This window comes from Oenanthe melanoleuca, chromosome 1, assembly GCF_029582105.1.
Source record: "Oenanthe melanoleuca isolate GR-GAL-2019-014 chromosome 1, OMel1.0, whole genome shotgun sequence".
NCBI lineage: Eukaryota > Metazoa > Chordata > Aves > Passeriformes > Muscicapidae > Oenanthe > Oenanthe melanoleuca.
Genome location: NC_079333.1, coordinates 45,871,278 through 45,891,868, shown reverse-complemented (window position 1 = coordinate 45,891,868; position 20,591 = coordinate 45,871,278). Strand labels below are relative to the sequence as shown.

General features: G+C 35.6%; 1 protein-coding gene across 4 annotated transcripts in view; it reads right to left on the bottom strand.

Annotated features, from left to right (window-relative positions):
• The window catches only part of PAN3 (poly(A) specific ribonuclease subunit PAN3), a 96,289-nt gene that overhangs the window by 63,862 nt on the left and 11,836 nt on the right, over positions 1-20,591 (bottom strand). For all 4 annotated transcript variants that reach the window (XM_056488126.1, XM_056488209.1, XM_056488046.1 and 1 more), the window contains exons 2-5: positions 19,323-19,444; positions 10,283-10,349; positions 8,185-8,255; positions 6,029-6,091 (exon numbers count right to left, since the gene is read on the bottom strand). In XM_056488126.1, coding sequence (XP_056344101.1) covers positions 6,029-6,091; positions 8,185-8,255; positions 10,283-10,349; positions 19,323-19,444 — 323 coding nt within the window. The remainder of the gene's footprint in view (positions 1-6,028; positions 6,092-8,184; positions 8,256-10,282; positions 10,350-19,322; positions 19,445-20,591) is intronic.

The window sequence follows — 20,591 nt, the reverse complement described above, 5'->3', positions numbered from 1 at the left end:
ATTTCACTATTTAGACAGATATTAGAAGATGGAATACACAATATTAACATTTCGAAATAAATTTTAGTCTATGTGCAACGAAGTCATTCTAAATAACACTTGTTCTCAGTAAGCAAACTTGGATCTGATTTAAAAATGCAATCTGAATTTAAAGGATATCAGAAAACAGTACCTGCCAAGAGGAGAGATTCAATAGAAAGGAAAGCAAATAGATTGCAAAGTTTGAGTAAGCGTACCAACTTTGTTACATCCCTGACCTCTACACAGAGCAGGAAATAAAGCAACACAAACAGTTCATCTTAAAATGACCATCAACTCATCAATCACTGATCATTTCTGAACATATATATATATATAAATATATCTACCTAAAACACAGAGGGCATGACAATCTGGACTAATAAACCAAATTTCAATGCTTGGGGACAACTCCTCTTGGATGTTTACAAAAACAACTAGCTTTTTGTTTTCCCTACAGTCTGTAAGGTAAAAAAAACCATGTTCAGATGTAGTAATTACTGGCTGCAAATGTTTACATGAAGCAGGGAATAGCTAAACTACCTTTAATTGCTAGCAACAGCTTAGCTTCCCCTAGGGTGAGAAGGGTAAGCATTTTCAACCATAGCTAAATAATTATAACCCTTGCTGCCCTGCAGAATCAAGCTGCTGCCAGCAATTAATGATAGGAGCCTATTGGTTGGCACAATTACTAGGAAAGATAAACTCCTAAAGTCTGAAAAACATTACACTTGAAAACAAAAGAAAGCCGCCCCAAAAACAAGTCCTTAAGTAGCATCTTCACATGAGAACACTACTAATGATGATTAACTTCACTAGCCCACACTAGAAAGTACTCCTCAAGTCAGTTTAATTATTTAGTTCCCATTCATACAAGAACCTTGGAAATGTGTATAGCAACTCTATTTTCTTCTATTATTTGCTGTAACAGTGTCTTTGCCCCTAGTTCCTCCTGTTCCAAGGAGAGTGGGCAATAAAACACTTTATTTTTCTAATTCAGGATTAAACTGACCTCAAGTGCAAGATGTTCCATGGCTATCCTAGAGGAATAAATTTAAACAAGAAATTATCTACAAACATTCAAACTGCAAAGACTTTCACGTAGTATTTCAGTCTAGATAAGCTGACAAATCAAACTATACAATTGCAAAATTTTCTTCTACTGAAGATCTGCAACTCGATTTTTTTTGGGATCACTCAGGCCCCAAATTACATTTTTGTTCCTTAAAATGCATTTACCTGTAGCAGGTTTTGAATTTAGATTTACAAGACCTTTTTAGTACCAACACAAACCCAATTAAGTCTAGCACACAAACACATGAACAGGCTACTGTGTTTCAAAGCACTGTGAAGAGTCTTAGCTATGGTAATGCTGTTTATGTGCTTCTACTATCAAACCAAATCAAAGACATCTTAAGCCTTCCCCATCACAGGCTAAATGAAGCAGCACTGTCTTAAATTACTACAGCTAAAAGGTATCACAGCAGCATTAGCTAGGACTCATCTGTTGTACAGCAAGCTGACTGTATCTGCACATACAAACAATGAAATATTACATTATCAGACAGAAAAGAAAAGCTATACAAAGCCACACTTTCCTTGTTCTACTTACTGTACTACCAAAATTGCAGCAGACATACAAGTTTAATTTTCAATGTTGACTTTTGAAAGACTTCACTTTTTTTTAATTTAATGGTAGACCATTAGAAAAAGAGGTTAAACAGTCAGCTAGGCTGCTGTTTTTCTGAAAAAGGAGCAATTTCTGTTTTATTATGCCTTTAAAACTAAAACCAAAATGGTAGTCCTTGGTGTTATTATTGCTGTTTTCACCCAAGAAAAATAACTGATTAGCTGGAATACGACAGTACTTGAAACACCAAGCCATAGATATGAACTTCAATATGTTGAGCCCCTACACAAGCACAATCAGCTAAGCCTTAGCTTAACTGTGAATACAGCTTTGTTATTATGTATTACTGAACCCAGTTAAGTGTTACATCTGAACATGAGTTATGGTCAACAGGAATATCTAAACAGATTTGTAAGATGGAAATATGAAAAAGAAAAGCTGTCTCTTAAGTGAAGTTAAACTGTTTAAGTTTCGTAGCCAATAAAGCTGCAAAACCCCCTTACATGGATTGGGTTAATGGCTAACCAAAATACCCTTACTCTTCCTTTTTTATTATAATCTCCCACTGACAGACAGGCAGACCACACCTGTGTTTTTTTTGTCTTTCAGCTTCTGAAGACTGAATCAATTTTTAAATTTTTTATATCCACAAAAAAAAAAATTAAACAGGAGCTTGATCATCAGCTTAAAAATAATTGTGTGGTTGGCTGTTTGTTTGTGGTATTTGTTGTTGGATAGAGGGTTTTTCCCTTATGAAAAGAAGAAGACTATGCTAACATTTATAATGCTTATAATTTTGAAGTTTCCAATACTATACATTGATGTATTTACTATACTATACACATACACGCATTTAACAGACTAGACACCCTTCCATCCAGATTGCTCATGAAAATCTGGGTTTGGCTGGGGACAGAATTTCACTAGTATCATACAGAATGACACAAGATGTATTCTTCTACCGCAAGAGAACTTAAGTGTGACATTTGGCATGGAAATGTGTTTTATTCCAGAGCAACACATCTGATCATGCAAAAAAAAAAAAAAAAAAAAAAAAAAAATTCTCAGTTTAAACAAATTTTTCAGGTGAACATATAAAAAAGTTTATTTCATGAGTATATATGCTGAAGGCACGAAAATCTTTAAGAGTTCAGAAGTAGGAAAACTGACATAACTAAGTCAAATGTTTTCTCATCAATTTTGCAACCTAGCTACATTGGGATGACGTATGAATTGCCACAACTTTAAACCCTGACATGGATTGACTTATACCGACAAACTTCTTTATTAAGAATTTCATATCACCTGTTGCATTGATGTAAACTGGTGGTAAAACAGACTTTGTCTGTTTTTTGTTTTTTTTGGTTTTTTTTAACACCATTAAAGCAGATAGTTCTAATAGTGAACACTTGCCAGAGTATCACCCAAGATGTACTTCAAGAAACTCCGTTGCTAAATGAACACTATGGGCAAACCACAGGTTTTCTTCATGTTTAAAGGTTTCTTTTAATAGGACAGAAATTTGTTTATTACTTACAACACAAGTGGGAAAATCATGTGCAGTTACCAAATATATAGGTAAGAGGCTTAAAGCCTGATGCAGCTTTTAGTCTGGTCTTCAATAAGCAAATTGAACTTTTCAGAAGAAGTATATTTTCTAGCTGCTTTGAATGCTTGTATAGTGCCTTCAACTACAGGTGCACAAGTTTAAAAAAAAAATATTATTTTACTGCAAATCACTCTTTAAGACTACATACACCTTAGCATAGAAAGAATCAAACAAAGTTTGCAAATATAAGCAAAAGCATCTAGGATATCAGTTACATCTGAAGTTATTTAACTTCAAATACACAAAAGGATGAGGCAACAAAATGTAAAAGTGTTACATATTTTTAAAGGGAAATGCTTTTATAATTTGACTTATGTATCATAGTGATCACTAATCCATACAAAAATAAAAGCAAGTAATATATTCTCTCATGACACTTAGAAGTGAAAAATACATATTTATCTAAACATTAATAACTAAGACAGCAAGACCACACAACCAAGGAACAATTCCAATAACTAACTATTCCAAGGAAAAACATAAAGCAGATTACATTATGATATCCTTGTAACACATTTTAGACCACAGTACTACCTATAAACATTTATTAGTTTTCTCATAAAGCATGTTGCATTGCTGCAACAATTTTTTTTATTATCAACTACAATGTTTTGTTATTGTAGTAGGGGTGTATAAATCTCAGAGGGAAAAATTAAGGTTTGAAATACAAATGTAGCCCAAGTACATTATAGAGTCTGTACAGCCATAATTCTGTCTCTTAGAACACAGTGACATGATGCTTGATCATTACCCCTCAACTCATCAGAACATGATTCTTGCTTCTGAGATTGTATGCAGGAGGCTCTGAAAGGTGAATACTCTCTTAACACATATTCATTAAAAGTAATCCAGCAAGACCAAACATGGCATATATGGCTTTTCAATAAACACCACTGACTAGATAATAATCAGGTGTCAAGACACAGCTGGAAACAGGAAGCTGGAGAGAAATACAGCCTCCCAATAGGTAACAAAACTAGATTGGAGGCAGGACAGTCAAAAATAAAACAGCAACCATTTAAGTCTTAAGAATTTAATAGCCACAGGACCTGAAGTTCTTTATTGTTTTCTTTTAACTTGAGAGGTCAAACTCTTCTCATACTCATTAAAAGTTTGCATTTATGCAGACTAGGCTTACAGGGAGTCTTTGCTTCAAATAATTTTCTACGCACATTTATTTCTGCTGATCAGAGTAAATTAACTAAGTCTGCTGCCCAGTCTCACTTGCTGTAAATCTCCACAGATGGCACTGAACAGCTGCACCCTGTTCTGGGTGAACTTCAATTCAGATAATCTCTCTTATACTTTCCTTTCCAATCTAGAGTTTTTGTTCTTGCCTTTACTCAAAATCAGTGGAAGGTATTCTAGAAAAAATGTCTTCCAAATACATAAAAAGCAGCATTAAAATTGTGTTTAAAGTTGTTCAGTACAGCAATTAGTACACCCTTGCAGCCTGTGAAGTTACTCTCAACTTAATGGACCTCCTCTAGGTGTGACTGAACAATTAAAAAATTAAATGAAAATAAGACAGTGTTAGAAGCTTCTCATAAGAGTTCAGGTTTCATGAGGATTGAAGGTATGATCAAACAAAGTAAAATGTAAAAATAAATGCTTTTCACTATCCTGTAAGGCTGACCAGTGACAAGTACAGGAACCTTTTAGCCTGGATTGGTAGCAACAGTCTCAGAACAAATTTAAACAGAAGTTCATAATGTATTTTCATCTTAGGACATTAAGCTGTCATGTCCTTGACAGCAGATTCTGATCAGTCATGTCACACAAGTTTTTATGAACTGTTTTCCAGATGCACCAAAATGAAAGCAAGAACTTTTCCAGACAGATCATTTCAGGTTTAGAGAAGAGCACTTTTCTAGATATTGGCTAAAGTCAATTATGGAAAAACACCCAGGAAGTTCGAGTTCAGAATGCCACCCTACTTTTAACAAGCATAACATGTATTTGAAGAAAAAAAATGAAATAAGCATGACATCATTATTCTTGGGAAAAGGTGTTAGTCTATTACTAGCTCTAGCTTTTGTTCCATGCTTCACAAATCCTATTTGCATTGTAGATTAATACTTACCTAAAAATCTCTTATAGGAAATTCACTTTAAGGTTGCTTGTCTTACTGCATGTGGAGTTACAACAACCAGACAGTAAATCCAGAAGGTTTTACAGTTGACAGAACCTCCACCAAGGCTCCATCTACAGAAATACTTAGCTCCTTTGATTTCACTTTAAGTATCCTATAAAAATGTCTTTAAACAGTAATCTTAGCTTTCCTGAAATCTAAAATTGAAATGCAGTTTAATAATTTCTAAACAGAGATAATTACCTCGAGAATGTTCATAAAAATTCAAGGACTATGTTTACTTTTTAAACAGAAAGTAGAACGGCTCTAAACATCAAATAATCAAAAGCAAATTAAATAGTTCAGTCATACTAACTAGCTTCAAAAATACTGTCTAATTTAAAAGTAAAGCTATTCAGAATTGCAATCATCAACTTATGCTTACTATTTTATTGATCTCAAATATTTCTCCATATGGCTTGCCCATTGTTAAAGAGCTGCCAGTATAACATGATCAGCAATATCCAGAGAATCAATAAACTTGCTTAACAGAATACATAGTACATGCTTCTACAGAAACTATTCAGTTTTACACAAACATGCAGTTTTTACTTAGCTCCAAATAACTTAATACTTCAAAATATAACTAACTAGAATTGTGATATTTTTAAAGGAAAGCAATTGTTCTTTGTTCACTTACCAAGACTGTATTATATCTGTCCTCCAAGTCAGTGATAAACGAAGGAAATGCTGGTTTTGCCAGCTAGTTCAGAACAAACAAAACTTTAGACACAGGCTCTTCACAAGATAATAGAGAATTTTTTCAAAGTAAATGTTGTAAACACCTACATTTGAACTAGTCACCAAGGCTCCCTTCATACACAGCAAGTCACCAAGCACTGGCCTAATAAACCCCATTGTTCAAGCTCTAAACAAACCCCAGTTACTGGGGTAGAAGGGAATCACATAAGTTCTTCAATACCTAGCTCTCAAGCATTTAGTGCTTTTAAGGAAATAACTTCAGACAATTTGGATATTATAATAAAAATACTGTAAGTTATTTAAAAACTACATCATAACTACTTGCAATGTATTGACTGGCAGCAAAAGTCAGACACAACTTATTAATTTCTCATACCTTTAGCCATCAAATTTTGTCCACTTAAAGCAATCACCAACATCTGGTCATTTCCAAAGTATTTTTCTCAGAGAGAGCTAAATGTTTCTTTATATAACTCATCTCCCTGTGCTGACTATAGAGGGAGCCTGGATGCCTAGATTTACACAGCTCAAATAGTATTTTATGAAAACTTCCCCATTACTAGTATTTAACAACCTTTAATACAAGCATGCATTACAAAATAGCAGTCATAATAAATAATAAAAAGTAAAATATAAAAATAAAAAATAAATGAATATGCAAAGAAACATACAAACCTCTTTCAATTAATGCCAGTTATAGCTGAAATGCTGACTAGAAAAAAATCCAAGTTAATCAATTTCACAGATAAAACTTACTCTTAACACTATTTTAGCAGCCAGTGCCTTAATTTGCTTCTTTTTCTTGAGGAAAAAAATGGACTAGGTCAGAAAGCACTCTGAATTACTATTTGAGCTTTGAGGTATTTGTGCTTTACAAGAAAACATTAATTGGTGTGTTTTCACTTTGTCCTGCTTAACTTCAAAGAAATTTTAAGAGGCACTGGTCATTCTTGCAATACTTCTGTTTGATAGCTTATTTTCTTTGGTGCATGTGGTTCATATACAAGCACAAGTTTACACCCAGACACATACATACATATGTGTATATATTGGCTCTCAAAGCCTGTGTTAAGAAGGAATGTACAATTATTTTTCATTTTTACCAGCCTTGGTAATTGGATAAGCAACACATTTATAGTTCCTTACTCTCAGTGCATTGTACTGGCATTAAGGAAAAGAGCAATGCAGATATTCCATGTAGTTTGGATACATCATAATATTAGAAAATTAATGTTCTACAACAGCATTTATATTTAAAAAACAGTATATTTAAAAAAAACAACTATAGCAATTATCTTTAAGCTCAATCTTCACCTGCAGGGTGAAGAACAGCTGATGTAGCTTGCTTTCATCATTTACTACAGGAAAGCTCAGGAAAATGTGGCTAATAAGCAGTAGAACATGAAAGTCACCAGTGAAAGTAAAACTTAATAACTGCTTGGGACAAGGTAATGTCTGGTTTGGTAAGTGACAGTTCACAAAGATGAGAAGGAACTCATGCATAATCAAACTTTTGTCTCTTATTCCAACCACTGAGTGTACAACTGGAAAACACAACTTGTACAGCTGCAGGTCAAAGGTGTTTGAAGATGCTGTCTAGCCCTCAGCAAAAGAAAGGTTTCTCAATACAAATAAGAGGGATGGAAAAACCCCAAACCCTCACTTCCCAATGATAACAGTGTCTTTTAACCTAAATGCATTTCGAACTGTTATAATTATCATCACATAACATAAAAAATTGGGAGAATGATTCTCAATGTACTCTGAACTTGCTGCCATAAAGGCTTGCAGGTCATATGCCCTTTAGTAGAAAAAAAAATAATTTGTTTTCAAATTCAGTGGGCTACGTACTAAGTTTCGTATTCTATAAACTTCAGTTTACAAGTGTCTGGAGTATTTCTTAATAGCAGCAGCAGTCTGATCTGATGCAGCAAAAATGAAGCAGTATGATCTTATTTATATCATCAGCAGCACATTAAAATAAATCTAGTAACATCAGAAGAATTATCCTTATTTCATGTAGCATTTCAAGTTATTCCAGATCTTCTTCACTGTCAACTCAAATATGCTACTTATGATTTAGTTGTTGCCTACCTTCCTCCTTTGAGACACGCTGAGGGCAGCAAAGTCATTAAACAAGGATGAATTTGGTGAAGTTAGTGGATCTATAAAACCAATGTAAAACCAATGTGTTATATATATACATGCACACTGCTAAAAGAAGTTTTATATTTTTTAACTTATCTCTGTATGGAAAAAATCCTTTTGACAAAGCTAGGCTTAGCAATCACACTGCTAAAACCACCAGCACTTATTCTATGCAACTGCTTAATTGAAATGGTGTTCATTAACAGAATTCAGCAAGTTTAATTGCTGTTGACACTATTTAAAGGCTACCCAACATTTCACAGCCTTCATCTGATCAGAAAACCTGCTGTAAGTGCTCCTTATATTTGCATGTCATTTTTAACTCTGTAGATGATACATTACAATGTTTCCAACGCACCACAAAACCCTCTGAAAGGCTTGACAAGCCTTGGAACAGGCTGCCCACGGCAAGTGCAGGAGTCACCATCCCTAGGGGCACTGCATAAATGTAGTACTGAGGGAAAGCTTCAGCAGTTCACTTGGATAACAGTTGGACTCTATCTTAAAAAGTTTTTTCCTCTATAAAAGGTTCTGTGATTTTATCTGATTTTTATCTGTGATCTCCAGCTTCCTGAAATTAGCAATCTTCTGTGTAACAAGTCTTACATATGATGTGGATTTTGCTTGTCCTGTCACTGTTCTGCACATCAAGTTTAAATTAGAACCAAGGATAGCAGAAGTCCACATTGCATCAATACCTTTTTATTGCTTTTTTTTGGTTCCTATTCATATTTTCCACAGCTGAAGTATCAAAAACTGTGTAACATTCAGATGCAATTTAAAACTCTGAACTACACTGCTAAAACTGTCAAATTAGCAGATGACTGCTAGTTGTAAACATTGGTGTTTCGATGAAACACTTTCTTCAATATTAAATTTGTAACAGAATTTCTCTCATATTTGTTCAACAATAAATATTCCCTAAAAGGGCTATTCTACAAGTGAAGCACTGTTTGGCAGAGCGATGGAGAGAGAGGGGGAAGGATCTGAGACACAACAAAATTTAAAACGGTTTCTCTCCTTGACATGCATCACCATTACTATTTGGCCTGTCACAGTCAAACTCTGACTGCATTTAAAACTGGAGACCTGCACTGCCTTGAATAGCTAATTGTTCAGTGGGACAAAAGAAGCAGAGCTGATCTCATAGCCTACTGGAAATAAACTAGGAAGAAAAAACAAGAAAACACCTGCAAATTTTGACTTTCAAGTAAGTTCATTTTATAGCAGTTACTACCATGCTTAAAAAATTATAATCCTGGTAAGTAGACTAGCTTCAGGGTCAGACATGCAAATAGAGTTCTAGAGCATAATTTAAACAGCAATTTTCAATGCAGAAATTTTAAATGTATGTCCTTGCCATAAGGGAGCAGTACCCTCTTCTTTAAGGAACTTAATTTAACAGCTACGGCTGAAATAATCTGTAATGATTCTAAAGAGCACATTACAAAGCTCAATATTCTCTCTACAATAATTTAGTGAGTAGCTAGGCTTCCACTATCAAGACATTTTCTTCAGCTGAAAATCATGTATATAAAACATCTTCCTATAGCAAGGAAAAAATTTTAAGAGGCAAAGCACTGCTTGCAAGACAAAACTGAATAGCTATTAAAAATCACCAGTTATGTGACATTTCACAAAATCCACACACCCTAAATTTAACAGAAAACACCTGTACACTCATCCCACAAAATAACTTACCCAAGAAGCATAATAAAAAGGGATACTACAAGTGAAGCAACACAAATGCTTAAGCTATCAGTGAAGCAGCATAAATGCTTAAGCTATCAGTCCTTTACAGTGGATATCCAAATTAGCATTTGACTTGAAGTGACATGACTGATAATGACTTTTTTTAGTTTTTCCACCACAGCAAAGAAAAGGCTGAAAATTTATGAGTTTATTAGACTACTGTTAGAAAACAAAGTTCTGGTATATCTCAAAATCAGGGAGCTAGCTAACATTCCCTTAAGCCTCAGTTTTGTGACAGTGAATCTCTCATTTTCACACACACTTTTATATGTATTACTTTAAACACACTTACCATGGCCTGCATACTGCTTGGCACTGTCATTAAGAAGGCTAGGGGAGCTGCTGCTATTTGTCATCCTCTGTAAAAATAAAAGAAGAAAGTGTACATGTAAAATAAAGCCTTAACAGATTAACATAGGGCATTGGAGAGGATCTTTAGTAAGTTCTACAGACAGACCACAAAACTTTTGCTCATTCCTCATTTAGTAAATACACTAAGCAAACAGACTTTCAATTGACAAAAATGTTTAGTAAAATAAAGCATTTTGCACAACAGAAATGCAAACCAGAAACTACTGCACATTAAAATTAAACACTATCTTCATTAACTTCTTCTAAATGAGGAGGGTATACAAAACATATGGTTCTCTTCCTGTGTATTGTGAAAACATTAGATAAAACAATTACTTATCTCCTTAAAACAGTCTTTCACACTGCACTCCTGAAACAACTCCTCCCTTTAATATATTATCACCACAACATGAAACTTCTCCAATGAAAAATACATAAATTAAGAATTTAATAGATAATTTTCAAAAATAAAAGAACCTTTTGAGACCTTTCAGCAAAACATCCAATTCTTCCAAGTCAGCAGGACATCTGAAATCCTTTTAACACTCCTCCTAGGCTCCACCTGTTTCTTCTGCACTCCTCCATAAATATCAGCTAGCAATAAACTGGACTAAAGTGAAGTGGTGCTGCTCTAAGAGCTACTGCTTCTTTGATAAAGAAGTTTTAAAGTGTCTCTTCTAACTCCTGCTTATTATTTTCTTTCACCAGCTTCCCAACAGGAAGAAAAAGTGTGAGAAGAAAAGGAAGGCAAGGTCAGGAAGTGTTCTTCATCACTGAGAGACAACCACTAATTTGTTAAAATACTCCCTGGCATGCTTTTGGCCCACATCAACCCAGAGTCTCTCAGCCAATTTCCAGGCACCATTCAGCAGTGAAAAGGTTTGAGAACCCTTCAAATCAACAGTTTGCATGCAGACTCTGCTTTAGTGGGTGAGCACACACCAGCACAAACAGGCCATTTTGTGCCAGCTGGCCCAAAGCTTCAAGGAAGGTTTCCAGGCATGTTTCATTTAGTAGTCTAGACACAGACTGACTCAGAACTGGTCACTGGAGTTGCTTTTTAAGGTTATTTTTCTCCACAGCCAGTCCCAATGTTATTACATAGCCTTACTATGTTATACTTCAATGCCATTTCATCTAATTGTTGACCACAAAGATCAATATTCTGGAGTAATTTTGGTAAGAACAGAGGACAAGCAGTAGAAGCAGGAGTGCTATCCAATATGGCAGAACTGTAAATCTGCTGCAATTCAAGTTTCTCAACACTTGCTGTTTTTAAAGCACCACAAACCTCACTAGGAGCTGTTGTTTTTAAAATTTCTATCTAAAAGAAGAGATTACGTAAAGCAGCTTTTAAGTGGAATGCTTATAGCATGTAAATAGCATGTAAACCTTCAGCTTTTCCAAGACCTCAAGCAGGCTGCTTGCTACAGGCTCTTTCCTTAGTTTGATGTCACCTGTCTCTTGCTCCTAAATATACTGACCTGACACAATATAAATATTACCAACTGCTTAAGTGATAAACAATTCTATACACAAAGGCCTTCGGTATAGTGAAACAAAGTTGACTTATTTTTACAAAACAAGGCACCACTTTGAGAGACCCACACTAAACTGGTAAGTTTTGCCCAAATTCAAGGACATTCATCCTATTGCTCACAATCATCAAAATAAGAAAAAAATACATCAAGATCATTTCTGAATTACAGTACCTCAAGTAATCATATGCCATATTCCCTTCCTAAGCAATGGGAAGAAGTTGATTAGTTTGTTACAAATATTTAAGAAGCATCCGTGTTAGGATTTTTTTTTTTTTTTTGGCATTTGAGACATCAACACCGCTCTTCATAAAACAAAGGGGTTTAAAAAGAAATTTCTAAAAGGGAACCTTTCAGATTTGCACAAGATTTGTGCAGGTGTAGATAAAAATAGTATTAATATCCACTTATAATACCAGATTTAATACTAATTGTAATGCAAAAGACAATGATTTGTTGAAACAGGAAAAAATATGATATTGAGAACTAGGTTGGTATCAAAGCTGGTTAAGCATATAGGTTAAACATGGAACAAAGCACTTTCATTCCATCAAAAGTCACCATCCTCAAGTACAGGAGTTAAACATTCAACCAACAGAACTTTCAATGTCCAGAGGAGCCTGAGATGATGAAAACCAGTTCTGACACGATCACTGAGAACATACGGTGCATGCAAGGCAGACCGAGACAGAGCATATTGTTCTGGATTCTGAAAGCACAGTGCAACCCAAATCTGTGAGCATCAACTGTGCTTTAACAAAGTCAAGTTCCTATTCAAGGTGCAAACATATCTCACACCAGAATTCCAAAAATCCAAAGCTTGGGCAGCTCTTGCCATATCAACTGCTCGTAACTTGTACCTTGAATAGTTAGAAACATCCACCACATCCACGAATTTTTCATTTTGCTCACTTTTATTACACAAACACAAGGTTCTTACCTTAACATTATTCACAGAAGACCTGCATGTAATCAGTAAAAGCTTTTTGAACTGTTTTAATATTAAGACTTCTACCACACCCAAATGCATTTGGTCTTAATGAAGGCTACTCCTGTATCTGATTTTTCACCTAAGAGGTCTTGAAAGTAAAAAAAAAAAAAAAGAAACTTTAAAAAAAATTAAAAGAACATACAAGTGCTGATTGTTATTTGTGTTTTCCAGAAGGCAGCTTTGACTTTAAATAACACTTCTCAACCTCTTCTAATGATCTCAAACTGTTTTTCATACAAATGCAATTTCAAGAAGATTGTAAGCACCTCAAGCCCAAGGGATGAAAGCTCCAGAAAGGCAAAAGCAACCATTAACAGGGAAGAAAATTAAATATTAAGCCTGACGGGGAAGATAAGAACACACACATGAGAGCTTCAGACTGTTTTACTACATCAGGGCTTTTATCATATGGAAGTTAATACAGAAAGACAACTTTGTGATAAAGTAAAACACTCAGTTCCACAAACTTCTTTTCTCAGCCTGCCTATTGATTGCTATGATTTGCCAAGGTTCATTTCTTTTCAAAATTCAACTAGGATGGCTGGCATACATCTGCCCCTCTCCCTTTAAAGGAATTTAAAAGTTGTTTCCGTTTATCTTCTCCTCACAGGAAGGATGCTCCAGTACCCACATCCTCTTTGTGACCCTTCACTGGAGGGGACTCTTCAGTACATCCCTGTCTCTCATGCAGTGAGAAGCCCAGCACCTCAGGTGTGACTTCACTGCTGGACAGAAGGGAAGGATCACCACCCCTGACCTTTCAGCAATGTTTTACCTCAGGCAGTCCACTTCCTCTGCACAGTGTACTAAGAAGAGAAGTGTTATAACAAACATTCCCACCTTCTAAAACGAACACACCACCTTGCCTCCACCCTTCAATATTCAGTCACAAACCCCAAAATTATAGCTGCACTTAAGGCAAGTTTCCTTTACTTTCATCTCCCTCAAGTGTATATTGCAAAGTTCTCATCAAGATAAAGCACAAATAAAACTTTGATGCAGACAATTAGATCTAGTTTTACACAGCTTATAAGACTTATCTTTAAGTGACTGTTTTTCCTTTTTTTCTCCACCATTTCTTTTCTCCAGAATATGTAAGAGATTATATTTACTCCTTTTTTCTCTATATTCCCTGCCCTAACCCTAGGAGAGTAAGGATTTTCCTCATGGCCATTTCATATTTTGCAATATGTCACAATCTAGTCTCTTCATCTTACTACTGTTTTACTGGAACTGTATTTCAGAATATTTCTTCATAATTTTTAGAATAATGTTGACTGGAGTACAAACAGTCATTCTGCAAGAGATTAAGATTGATTTGTTTGGCTGTGACATTCAGTTGTCAGATTCTTTGACCTACAAAGGGTGGTATCTTTTGCTTTACTTTTTAAACAATCCAAAAGCTCTCTTTGACAGCACATGTGGCACCATCTATAGAATAACCCACTCAACTGCTGAAACTAAAGCAACTGGATTTCTCCAGAAAGTATTACGAAAACAACTGCATAATTTTATATTTAAAAACAGCACATCTGTAGCCCCACTCTGTTCCCAACAGTTAAAAGTGAAGACAAGCTTCTGTGCTATAAGGAGAGTTTTATTACTCGACTGTTGGCAGATGCAGCAATGGCAACAAAAGTCTTTGTGTTTATTCAGCTGCAAGACTTTGAAGTGAGCATGGTTGCTACTTCTCAGGCTATTCAAGAATGCTTAGTACACCAACATTTGCATAGTGAAAGCAAGCAAAACTAATTCTTCTCCATTGCTTGGCCTTGCCAATCTTAATGCTGAGGACAGTTACTCCCTCTATTTCAATCAGGGTGTTGTACTGAGAAAATAAGATTCTTCCTTTCTACACAACCTGCAATCCAATGGAATCCATGTAGTTATAAATCTCATCCCATCAAAATAAGGAAAACCAGATCTCTGTCAAGCAACATGGATGAAGGCACCTTCTACTGTTTTATGCTCTTACAACCAAGTTGCTCAATTCTAATACAACATTAAATGTTTTAACATCAAGAAACTTCTCTGCCTCATCCTTCTACAATACCTTTTGAACAGCCCAACTTAATATCATTAAAGCTTCTTTCCACACCATCTGCATCTTGGTCAATCCACAAGCTTGTCAAAGGGCACCACTAATGCCAGAGGAACAGTGACACCAGCCAACCAAGAAGCATACACAGAGCAACTGAGCAAACAGCCAAGCATTAGAGGCATCCCAGCCAGCCAGCTCCTGTCTCTTCACTGCTGGGAAAGCCAAAAGCAGTGAGCTGCTTTTCAAACCACACCTCTGACTTTCTCTTGGCAGCTGCTGCTACACCAAGAAGCAAAAAAACAGCTTTGAGTACAGCATGCAGCCTGTGGCCATGTGCTGCCCTGGCCTGCTCTGCAGTCAGTTAGTATTACTTAGAGAAGGGGAAAACAGAAAAAAGTGCTTTGATAAGATAGAAAACAAAACTGTTAACAGAGTATATATACTGTATAGTATATACTATATTAATATAGTATATAGTGAAAGCATATGCAGATTGAGGGAAGAAGAGACACGTGAAACCAAACAATCTTATGGAAAAACACAAACCAATGAGGACAGAAGACTATTAGTCAATAGGAAACTAAGTTAGTAACAACAGAAGATGATGATGGGGGGGGACAATGGAAGGTTGGCCAATCACAAATGGCTTTTAAGGAGGAGGAATGGAAGGATGAGGCAAAGAGATATTTTTTCAGAAAGGAAGAAAAAGGAGATATTACAGCCATGGCTGCTTCAAAAACCCTGCCTCTTCTGAACTGTACCAAGAACTATTACTCTGTTTTCCCTATTGCAAAATGAGCATTACCATTCACTCATCTTCACTGCTAATCTAAGCCCAAAGATACGAAGATCTCATAAAATATTCTCCCACAGACATAAATGAAATCCAAAAGTCAGAAATAGCAATTCTACAGAAATGCTGACGACTATTCATTTACATTATTTATGGTCAAGCAGCACATCCACTCCCAATTCATAATGATATAATCAACTTTCCTCCTTTTTGCTGCTTACTTAACACGGAGTCTTAGAGATCAGGCACTGCACACAAAAATCTGGTAACTGCAAACTTTGATACAGCTTTGCTTGATGCAGTCTGGTTCCATTATATATGCATTATGATAACCCAAACATGTACAACCATATACTCTTTTCAACAAACCTCTGTTTTATGTACTGCACATGAAAAGCACATTCTGGAGATTAGATTGGAATAGTTAAGACTTCAGTTGAATACCTGATGATTATGTTGAGAGGTATGTAGTGAATAAAACTAGGACAGCAGAAGGATTATTTAATGTAACAGAAGTGAGCAATACCCTAAAGAGACTGACTTTTTTACTATCTTTGATAGAGTGAGGCCAGTTAAGCAACTTGAATCAAGTATTTTACTGGTGGTTATTAATTCCATTCTCCACCTTCCAACTCTAAAGACTAGTTTCAAAACTTCAGGCCTCTTGTTTGCCAGCACTGTTGCACCATTGTTTGTTTAACTGCCATCCTTTTCCATCCCATGCATCTATAAAACATAGGCTACCTTCTTGTTTCATACAGAAAACACTGCACAAATTTTGATGGAATAATTGTAACAGCACTCAAAAGAGCACTGCCAGCTAAGAGTCTTCACAAGGATGCAAACAGCATGCAGGAATAAAGCACAGAACCATATAATGAACTTTTAATCAAATATCAAAGAGATGCTCCATACATATGGATGTGCCACATATCTTGTATTCTGATTAAGTCCCATTGATAATTTTCCCACTGAAAAAATTACACTACGTTATGAGAAATACAACACTACATGCAACCTCAAGGCTGCACTGGGCAACCTAAGCTTACCATTTCCTAGCATTTGGCTGCATCTTACTACTGTTTTTCTATCTAGTGTGTTTATTTGCATGTTTGTGCAATTTCCCAAAAAACAAGCTGAAGAATTTGCATCATATTGCATCACTGATGCATCTATTTGTGAACTACAGATTCACCAGAGATGACAAAACAACTCAGATGGAACTGATGTTTCCATCTGTAAAAGCAAAACTGAGAGTTAATGAAATATTTTACAGACGACATCTGATGTTTCATTGATGGCAGTACACTAAACTTTTAGTATCTTTAAATTGATTTGAGAACCTGGAGAGAAATAGGAATATGGATTTGTTCTCTCCACCTAGAACCCTAAAGGTTCTCTCCACCTTTACATTATGAAAACTTGTTTTCAGTTTCTGCGTATTGCATTCATACCATTCCAGTTCCCATTCTGTGAGTGTCCCACCATGGTCTCCCCTCTGCTTCAGTCCCTTTGCTCGATCTTTCCTGGTTTCTTCTTTACTTATCTTCAGCTCAGCTTCTCTAAGCCCCCAGGGTAAGTTTCTTTTCCCTTACCAACCCCCCTGCTTCAATTAACACAGATACAGCTCTCTTTCATTAAATATAGATCCACTTCCATGCTGCTTCAGTCTGAAGTGGAAGAAAAGGAAAGAGGGAAATGAAGCTGATCAGCATTCCTGCTCTGAGTCCAGGCAAGGCCTAGATTATACCTGAGCTATAACTGCAAAACTGCACTCAAGATAGAACATGCCAGAGCAGATTACATCTTTGGGAAATTATTTAACATCTAGGAAGTCTCCAGCAGGTCCATATAATCCAGGTCTGCAAAATTTAATAAAATGACAAAATTTGTGCACATTTTCAGAGAAAGCAAGCAAGAGGTACATCCTTGACAGAATAACCAATCTATCAGATTCAAAGTCTCTAGGCCAAACCATAAAGGACTAGTATTACTTAAAGTCAAACCCATTAAAACTCCCTTGCCTTGCTTTCCAAATGGCTGAATGACAAAGAAAATCTCATTCCAAGTGGCTAAACTTTGTCAGTATGGACTTAACCTAGTAGCTGACACACAATCAAAACATACAGCATTACCAGCTTTACCTATGCAAACAAGAATTCAAATTACAGGAATAATCAAAGGAATGAAATCAATACAGGAATGCTTTTGAAACTGCAGTTTGATGCCTCTAACTACATTCTCAACACTAATAAAACCCTTATTCTGAAGTAATTTTCCTTATCCTCCAATAGACAAGAGGCACACTGATTTCTTCTCAAAGAGAAACAATAATGCCTTGACTGTAATCTCAGGCATTAGTAAGTATTTTAAAATCCTATCAGCATTCATGTTAGATGCATGCCTTATTGTCTGTCTTTCCAGAAGAAACAGTTATAACTAAAGATTGGTGTTTAGAAAGACAGTGTTTCTGTAGAACACAGTTTAAGGATACAAAATATAATGACTGTGTTAAAATTACAGGACCTCAGTTATACAAAAACTGTAACTGCCAGCTTCAATAGTATACTTTGGGATCAGAGGTTAAATTTTTTTCTTTTTAAATCATGCATAACTGTCAAGAAAACATTTCCATACTTCTGCAATTCTGTCGAATAAGAAAATCCAGTCTTCTTGAAAACATGCAGTAAAAAAACAAACAACCAAACAAAAGAAAAAAAATAACACATCTAATTAATTCCCACCTTTTGCTGAGTTATTTTTCAATCCATAATACAGCCACAATTGAGATCAAAGTAACCTCATAAGGAGAGTTTCCTCGATATAAAAGAAGAGAGTTGTTGTCAGGACTCAGTGTGAACTGTTTGAGTTGTGCTCTCTTTCATTTACCACAAGTTGCTCTGTTTAATATAGGACAGACCATCTTCTTTCAGGGACAGACTCTGCTTCTTTTAAAATGCATAACACTTTGAGACAGTTATTATAGTCCTTTATGTGTTAATTCAGTAGATACTCATTTAGGTTTTAAATACAACAGACTTTTGTTGAAAATTTTGCAGAATACTACCTACACAATATGTTCCACCTCATGGGAGTTCCGATGCCAACTTCTACACAACACTATAAATACCAGGAGACATTTTAGAAGACTTAAGTATGAATTCAACATACCATCACCAGAGTCTGAGTTGACAAATCCTGAAATTTTTGCCTAGTAATTTCGGGTCTGACAGTTCACATTTTCCTTCAGCAACTTTTGAACTTTGAAAAGTTTCAAAACTGGATTTTGATATATTTAGCAAAAGGCTATCAAAAGCTATGAGCCTAAAAAGAAATGTAGAAAGTCACATTCAGAAAAGAACCTAATGCAGCAAACCTAATGGATGCAGCAAAGCTCAGCACAACAGCTCAGGTAAATGCAAATAAAAACAGATTAATTTTAAATGAATGATACTGTTTCATTTCCATTTGCAAGATTAAAGTGAGTATATACTCTGTATATCATACAAGATAACACATTCCAGAAGGCTCCATTTGTCCTGCCTCCAAAGCAGTTTTCCCTTTTTGGTGTAACACCATCTGGAACTAATGAAACATTATACAAATCACTGCTATTACCTGCATCATGGGATACTTCGTTTCAGCAGGACTTCCAAATCCATTAACGCCGATGAAGCTGGTGCTAAAGTACGAATCTGTTAGATTAGCATCAGCTAACCCACCACCATCCATTCCAGGAACTAAAAGAAAAAAAAAACAAAAATCAGAAAAAGTTTCCTTAACCATAGGTTTATTCACTAGTATCTATTATATATATATATATATATATCTCTTTTTTTTTGGCAGGGAAATAGAATATGGTACTACTGTCTTCTCAGCAAAACAACCAAAAACATAATAGTGCATACCATGAAAATGGAAGTTAATGAAAGGAGTTACTAAACGAGAACATTTGTAGCATGAAGTTACAGCACAAATGCAGAAAGAAGCAATGAAGAGTCTGCATTTTAGAAACAAATATAATGAGGAAAATAATGATACCAAAAAAAAATTAATCTATTAAAAAACCTAGAAGCCAAGTTCATTTTATGAAGACCTGTATTCTTGCATGCCCTTCTTCGAAATATATGTGTTAAGCAGAGTTTTGAACTGGATGCACTGGTTCTTTTAAAGAGTAACATAGAAAATGCACACTTAAAAATATCTCAAACCCTTTCACAGAAAGCACAAGCACTTTTAATGCTTCCTTGATAGCTTAAGACAATTTTCTTCATCACATTCTTTGTAAAGTGGCAACAATTTCCTGAAATGTAGCCAAAAAAATCCTTTCGATTGAAAGCAAGTGCGAAGGATGCAAGAAAAAATTCATCTTGCCCAGAAACAAGAGCCTCGACATACAAGACTTTAACCACAAATAAATTAATTCAATACTTAAAAACTACAAAGAACAACAAGAAGCTGTCATAATTAACACAAAACTCTCAAACAAGTATTACTTCGACAGGAAAAAAAAGGATTTACAATGGTATGCAAGCTGCAGTCCAAATGAACCTTCTGTTAAAGCACCCACAGTAAATTATAAAGACACTAATCAGTATGGCCAGGCCACTGCAAGCCAACAGGCATGAGTAATGGGTAGCTTCAAGGTAGGAAGGCACACATCCAACTCAGAGGAACATCCTGTACCAAACTATCCAACTTGAACTTCTGGGAGGACTCGCAGCCAGGTGGTGACACCCGGAAACAACTTCCTGATCCTAATCCTCAAAGGAAATAAAACACAACTTAGTGGCACAGCTAAAGGAATACATATTGTAAACCCTCAATTTTCATCAGAACAGGAATTTTCCCTCCAAAACAGACTGCATAACCTGGTGAGCCATTTCG